Consider the following 7,889-nt stretch of genomic DNA (forward strand, 5'->3'; position numbering starts at 1 on the left):
ACAATTAGTGGTCCTTGAGCTGAAGGCACCATTTATCTAGGAGAAGCAATGGTTTCTGCCCTCTTCAAGGCGTCGAGTTGAGAAACAATTAATTCCAGCCTCTAGTTCGTCTCTTGTGTTTCCCTTAGTTGAGAAGAAATCTGATTTCGATTGGATTCCAGTAAATCAAAACGCTGCGCATTATCCGTAGCCAAGGATTCCAGCTGGATTTTGAGTTTTTTCATGCCTTCTTTAAGGCCCTTGAATATTTGAGCGTCAACCATCGTTATCCGCAAGAACCAAATGACTCTGATACCAATGTCACGAGATGAGTTATAAACAAGCTCAGCCGTGAAGAAACAGAGTTAGAGAGAAGAGAGGAAGAACATAGAGAGAAATTGGATAATATTTTTGATAACCGTAAAATGCGTACATCTGCCATCTAAATGGGAATCCAACATTGGATTCTTATGTAACAACCTATTACACCATTGACTAACACATGTCCCTCCTGGAAGGAATTTTATGGGACTTAATTGTAAAAACAAGAAAATAAAGGTAAGGACTAAACTGAAAATAGTACTCTCTCTGTTTCAATTTAGATGATACATTTTTCTTATTAGTTTTCAAAAACAATGACATATTTCTACAATTGAAAATAATTTAGCTTTAAATTCATCACTTTATCTTTAATGAGAAATTTTTATAACCATACAAATGTCGTGGTCCCACAAAACTTTTACTCCTTAGGCTTTTAAGATCACAAATTAATTTCGAAAGCTTTTTTTCCTTAAACTCCGCTATCGCATCTAAATTGAAATAGAGGGACTAAGGATCTCTACTAGCTAAGCTATTCGTGATACAATCACCAAAAACATTGGGTCTTCTGCTTTTTATCGCACATATGAAGAATATAGAATACAGTAATCTTATATTAGTGCATGCTCAAATTAGATAATACATAAGATAGAAAAAAGTCAAGAGCCGTGTTTCTTTATGAACCATAGTTTCTTTGTATTTGTCATTAAATCCATTATCCATGAATTTCTTTTTTGTGGCACGGAGGAATTCTCAGACATACCCCACACACAGACACACTACTCCCATTAGTTCTTCTCTCTATTGAGGTGTTCCCCCCATAAGCCATAGGTCCAATGGCCACCGTATCCCCCAAGTTAGCCACCGGCATTCTCCACATCCCATCTCACCCCCACCCCCACCCCCACCACCGCAAACCACCTTCCCTCTTCCCTACAGCCACCAATAACTTCAGTTCATTCACAGCCAACAGTAGTAGTAGCAGCATTAGAAGTAGCAATGCTAAGGTGAACAGGCTAACATGCAAGGCTACAGAGGTTTCAGTGGCGGAGGGGTCGTCGGCGTCGGGCGGAGGGGATAATGGGAAGTTCAATTGGGTGCCAGTGGTTCCGCTGTCAGCACTGCCGAAAGGAGAGAGACGTGTAATTATACAAGATGGTGAAACTATACTGTTGCTTTGGTATAAAGATGATGTTTTTGCTATTGAGAATCGTTCCCCTGCTGAAGGTGCTTATAGTGAAGGCCTCCTTAATGCCAAGCTCACTCAGGTCACCTCTCATTTTCTTTCCTTTGTCTAATTTATTAATTTTACTTTGTTCATTTCTAACTCTTAATTATTTTACTCATTTGTATTAATATGTTCTTTGCTGATTCTCTCTCAGTGCCATAATTAATCTCTTTGCTAGGTTAGTTCAGTTTTTCTGAAAATAAGATCTCCACATTTAGAAATGAGCCGAAGAGCTAACTGCATAAATTAAGGCTGACTACATAACACATTTAATAATCTTGTTTAAAGATCAATTCCTGGAAGCCAAAGGAGACAAGAATTATGGGTTGGAAGGAGTAGTTGATTGGGATTATAATTTCTATATTGATCACATTTGGTTGCTCTCTTTCAGTTTAGTCAAAGAAACATTGTGATTAAACAAACCCCATTTCCTAAATGCTCCTCTTTTAGTGTTTCGTATGTGAAATTATTAATCTAGTGAAGTTATCTTGTGTAAGTTTCTTCCTCTGCCTTATCTTGTGATTATGGCCAATTCAAACACAACTTTGGGGATAGTTTAGCCATTTAGGTGTAGGAGGTTCCGTTTTTGCTACCGTCTGCATGATGATTGGTGAATGGATGCAAGATTAGTTGCGTCTGTATTCGGGAACTCAAGTTAGTGAGCGTGACCAAGACTATCCAATGGCCCTTGTCATTTACATTGATTGAGCTGGTTGCTGTTGGTTTCTCTATGTGAATGCTATAGGGGAAATTACGATTTCCTAGATGCCAGTGGGGGTAGCTTTTTTCTTAGGAAAATAACCATTGCAAAATAAAGTGTAGAAAACACCAAATTTAGGCTCATTTGAACAATTATGGAGGGAATACTCTGTGGAAGCTTTTAGTGTAGTCTTATTTGACAGTTTTTAAGGGTCTGGTATCCGTATTCTTCTTACCCTTGCTACTATCCCAATGTAGTAGTTCATTAGTGATCGAAAAAAGTCAAAAACTTTATCCAATGTGTTAAGAAAACATGTATTTGTGTCTAGCTCAACTTCAGAAGCCAGCTCATAAGGTAAGATTTGTCCTAAACCAGACTAATACCATACCTTTAAACATTGTGAGCCTCTAACGCTCTATGCATCCTAGGGTGGACCCTGGTGCATGAATAATATAACATGGGAACTAACATCAGGAATGGTCTAGCTCAAATATCATGTTAACAAAAATTGACCTTGAACACTAGTTCAACCTCAAAAACCAGGCTTATTGGGTGAAGATTTTCCAAAACCATATAAACAGACTGCCACCCCATACCTTCAACCCATGTTGGACTCTAAGAGAATGCTAGTTGCCATGGCTGATATAGAGCCTGTTTGGCTTAGCTGATTTAGAGTAGCTGATAAGCATTAGATGCTGAAAAGCACTTTTAAGTGCTGAAGTTGATTTAAAAAATAAGCAGTTATGTGTTTGGATAAAAGTGCTGAAATTAATAATAAGCAGCTGAAGAACTGGGTATACGAAGAGTTTTGTTTTAAAAAGAAGTATTGTAGGGATAGAATAGTAAATATTTTGGTCAAACCTAAAGTGCTTATAAGCTGAAATTTGATAAGTTGGGGGAGACCAACTTATGACTTTTGGCTTATTTTTGACTTATAAGCACTTAACTTATAAACACTTTTAATTTACCAAACGCGTAGATAAGCCAAAAAGTGATGATAAGCCAGTTTGACCAGCTTATAAGCTTAGCCAAACACCCTCATATTTGTCATGGAAGTTGTGGATCTTCTCTTCACAAGGTTGGATTGAGGGGCCAAGTACGAGTAAGTGGAACTCTTGTTTACTTTTTAGGAATTGTTTTTGTTCATCATAGAGTCCTCTTCCAACTACTTTCAGTCAGTAAATCAAAATTCTGCACAGCTACGGGTTTATGCATTACATGTGCGTAGATGTGTTTGCAAGCTGTATTGGAGTACCTTTGAACATCTAATTTCCTTTCTATCTACTAAATATAAACTGCAGAAGAAGCTAGGAAATAAATTCATATTGTTATTAAGCACGTGAGTTGCCCATGGGAATAAGTTAACTGATACGACATAATGCACGTGAGGGGCACATAGGAGCCTGTTAATTTTTTGTAAATAATGCCTTTGAGGGTACATTGGAATCTGTTAATTGATACTATGTAATTAATCGCATGGCTAGTTTGTTAGATTGCTAGAATGGTTGTTATAACTGCCTTCCGAGCTTGCTTCTATTGAGCTTTCATTGAAGGCGCGGAAACTTCTATTGAGCTTTCATTGGATTTTGGAATTATAATGCAATTTCTATCTTCTCCCTCGATGCTATTCTCTCTAATGTTCTTCGCTGTCAATTCAATTAGGATATCTGTGCAGTAATAATTCCATTCCCTGTTCCTTAGGAGCACCACATCTGTGAATTTTGGTTTGAGTTTGTATTACTCCTGCAGGACTTCACTTAAACTTACAATTGATGCATGACGTTACACAGTTAGTAGGAAACCTCTAAGGTCTGCTGTTCATGACATGACTACTCTAGCATTCTGTTCTCCATAGATTTTTTTCAGCCTAAAAGTATAAAATTTTCTGGATTCTAGTAGAGTTTAAAAGTTTATGGCAATTATATGTTTCGCTGAAAAGTTAAAAGTGGTTAGACAACAGATGAAATAAGATATGGTGAAAAGACTTTCTCAAAAAAAAAAAAAAAAAGATATGGTGAAAAAATGGCAAACCATTAATTCATTTCATTTACATAGAGAACGTTGAAATGCTACATTTTTCCAACAATATACAACTAGCCAGTAGCCGGGATGTCACCCTTACCAGTTTTTTAGTTCTACGTAACGTAGGCTACTAAATGAAGGTGCTACTATAAAACAAAAAAAAGTGCTTATCCGAATGCACTGCTGCTGCTGCATAAAACTTCCTTGTCATGTTACATTAGAATTCTTGTTGTTCAAATATTTGATGCTATTCTAGATGTGTTTAGTAACGAGTGGCTGTTACTAGAATAATGATGTTTCATGCTTCACATAAATTGTGCATTTGTCCATGCTGACAATATGCAGTCTTTCTGAATTCGATAATGTAAAAGCATAAATCTCAAATTCCTGCAGGATGGATGTATCGTGTGTCCAACAACAGATAGCACATTTTATCTGCAAAATGGAGCCATCAAAGAATGGTACCCCAATAATCCTGTGTTGAGAGTCCTTACTCCTGCCTTGAGAAATTTGTTTGTTTATCCTGTTAAAACGGACGATGAGAATATCTATATTAGCATGAGAGGAGGCGGAAAGGTTGACGCATCTGCAGAGATTGTTTTCAGCGGAAAGGCTCAACCTGGTGTCACAGCATCTGACGTCAATGTAGACGAGGTAATAGAACCAACCTAATCTTTGTTTATTTACAAACTCGTCCTACATTCTGATCTGATTCTTCTTATTTGATTTAGGTAAGAATGGTTATCGACGAAGGTCAAGAGGCCTTTGGATTCACTGGAAGGAATGAGCTGATAAATGGAAAAGCAGCAGTAATTGGTTTCCTATTGCTGTTGGATTTTGAACTCTTGACCGGTAAAGGTCTTCTCAAAGGAACAGGGTTCTTGGACTTCATTTACTCAGTTTCAGATGCTTTCAAATGAAACCATTTCACTAATGGAAAATTTCCCTACTAAGTATACATAAATTCTTACTCTTCCTCCGTCTTTTTTCCCTTTTCCTGTTTTTCTGACAAATTTGCTTTGGTTTCAAATAAGCTAAAACAAAGAATGTTGATCTTTTTATATGTTGTCCAATTTTATGGATTAGTGAATTATAGACCATTGAATTCCAGCTGAAGAATGTAGAAATCCTCCTGTTTTGTATAATATTAAATAGTATGTGCCTTTGAGTTGGAGTATTTTTTTGTCCGTCTTCCTTCCTTTGTTAAACTGTTTTCCTGGTCATGTTATAGGTTCCATTCCAACGCAAGCAAAAATTGCTAATATTATTTTCACTAAGGATTGTACAGAATGAAGATACAATTTTTACTCTCATTGAAGGGTGAAAGTGAGAAGAGAAAACTTAGTGAAATTGACTGATATATGACAATATGTTGGAACTGCGTAGCTAAGAATAAGAGGTTGAATTGCCATTTTATCATAAAATGTAAGCTCGAAGAAATTCTCCAGGGACAAACCGAAAAAGTTGGAAAGTAAATTGAGAAGAAAACCCAGGTCAACTTATCTATACGACTTATATTGTGTCTCAAGAAGGTAATTTGTGTGCACAATTTTTAATTGCAGCTAGTTATAGCTGGTTAATTACAAATTTACACTTATCTTGTAAAACATATTTATATAGATAATGCATGTAACTTAAATTTCATCACTTAAAGGGTCAAATAGAGTCAAAATACTAATTAGTAGCAGAATTCTTGTTTGCTATTTTACGTCTTGAGAGTGCGAGCCTGGCTCACTCTTCCCTTCTTCTTCCATGGTCTAAGAAAGTAATATAAATATACTATCACCACATTTTAATCGAATTATATCACTCTATTAGCTATAGTTCCTTATAGGGGTGTACAAACCAAACCGGAAAACCGCACCAAACCGAAAGGTCAAACCAAAAAAACTCGACTAAATTTGGTATTGAGTAAAAAAATCCGAACCAAACCGACATATATATATATATATATATATATATATATATATATATATATATATATATATATATATATATATATATATGTATGTATTTTTAAGATTTTATATAGAATTTTCTTTAAAAATGTCTAGAAATATTTGGAATTCTCTTATATGATATAATATATAATAGAATATGAAGTGCCCCATATTTATTAACCTTAAATAATGGATTGTATGATCACTTTCTTATCAAGTGTTACTGAAATGCGTCAATCTCTTTGTTATTTCATATTCATATGTCAAGATCATTAAATTTTTATATCTTTTTCGAATTTGAAGTGATTATTTAGGTATCGTATTGATTTTTATGTTTAATTACTAAATTTGATTAACCTTAAAAGTGTACATCAATAAAAAAAAATTATTGTTAGACGACTAAAAAGATAACTATCATGTGTTACTAAGTAAATTCTTCCATAAGAATATTTTAATAGATAATATATTTATCAAGTTTTTAAATTTTTACTAAACATATATTTACTTATAAAAAATTTAACAAACTAAGATTGAAATAATATTTAAGTAACAAAAACCCGACAAAACAGAACCAATCCAAACCAATATAATGGGTTTGGTTCGGTTTTGATAAAAATCGAACCAATCCGGTCCATGTACACCCCTAACTTCCTCAGTATCACTTTATATTGTAGTATACTATTTATAGACCAGCTTTTGTAAATGGGCAGACATTCTGATAAGATCTTTTCATGTAATTTTTTGCATGCATCATGCTTTTTAATGATAGTCTCCTTACTTTATATAATTGAATATTGCACCATAATTATATGCGGTGGAAATCGGGGTTATCCGATTTCGTTCTTCGATGAAAAAGGTGATGCCTCATCGAGAGGTCTGGATGCCGAGTTCGGGGTCGAAATCATTTGCCAGGGGCGAAAGAAGACATACCTCGAGATAATACCATTATGATTCAGTAACAGAAAGAGTGAGATACCCACAACGGCCCGAAGATCACGACGTAAATTGCGGAATGGAGTGACCCTTGACGGTTAGACAACTGTCAAATATGATTTTCTACTATAATTAGAAGGGTACCTTATTTAGGACTCCTTTATTATATAAAGGGGAGCACATTCATTTGTAAGACACGTTTTTTGACTGATAAGATAATACATACACTTTATTCTCTAGCTATTTTATTGATTGTTCATCAGAATTGCTTTGTAACTTGCTATTCCCACTATTCCATCTCGAGACTATCATAGTGCGAGGTTGAGATTTGGCTTGCACATTGGTTTAGCTTATTTTATTTTTTAATTTATATATTTAATTACTTGTTTATCAATTGGCATTGGATTAAATCACATATCCTTAAAACCACAATATAAGTTTAATTGTTACTCGCATTTTAGGGTAAACAATTTGGCGCCCACCGTGGGGCTAAGGATAATAGTGATTGTTTCAGTGCTGATTCTGATAACACATTTTATTTTTACGCTTGTTCTTGTCAAGAATCTTTCTTCTCAGGTTAAAATATGTCAAACTCACAAAACGCACCCGTGCATGGTGATGATGGTCTTGGATTTTACGGGGAAAATGATAACGTAATTGCTCCAGGAGCCGGGGTGTCGCCGGATAATCTCGGGGGAGTACGGGTTGTCGATCCAGTCGATATCAGTTCGCACATTACTTTGAATGCGAATTTGGGGGCGGACCCCGA

The 7,889-nt window shown here is 35.4% G+C and overlaps 1 protein-coding gene across 1 annotated transcript; it reads left to right on the forward strand.

Moving 5' to 3' along the window:
• The first annotated feature begins 1,002 nt into the window (after positions 1-1,002).
• LOC104218509 (uncharacterized) lies at positions 1,003-5,424 on the forward strand. Its single transcript, XM_009769025.2, has 3 exons — positions 1,003-1,565; positions 4,641-4,901; positions 4,979-5,424. Exons 1-3 carry the CDS (start codon positions 1,134-1,136, stop codon positions 5,165-5,167), a joined length of 882 nt encoding a protein of 293 aa, XP_009767327.1. The 5' UTR covers positions 1,003-1,133; the 3' UTR covers positions 5,168-5,424.
• The last annotated feature ends 2,465 nt before the right edge of the window (positions 5,425-7,889 follow it).

This window comes from Nicotiana sylvestris, chromosome 3 (assembly GCF_000393655.2).
Source record: "Nicotiana sylvestris chromosome 3, ASM39365v2, whole genome shotgun sequence".
Taxonomy (NCBI): Eukaryota; Viridiplantae; Streptophyta; class Magnoliopsida; order Solanales; family Solanaceae; genus Nicotiana; species Nicotiana sylvestris.

Coding starts and splice junctions, on each gene's coding strand:
- LOC104218509 (XM_009769025.2), top strand. CDS start 1,134: ATGGCCACCGTATCCCCCAAGTTAGCCACCGGCATTCTCCACATCCCA. Junction 1,566..4,640: donor TTAATGCCAAGCTCACTCAG/GTCACCTCTCAT, acceptor AAATTCCTGCAG/GATGGATGTATCGTGTGTCC. Junction 4,902..4,978: donor CTGACGTCAATGTAGACGAG/GTAATAGAACCA, acceptor TATTTGATTTAG/GTAAGAATGGTTATCGACGA.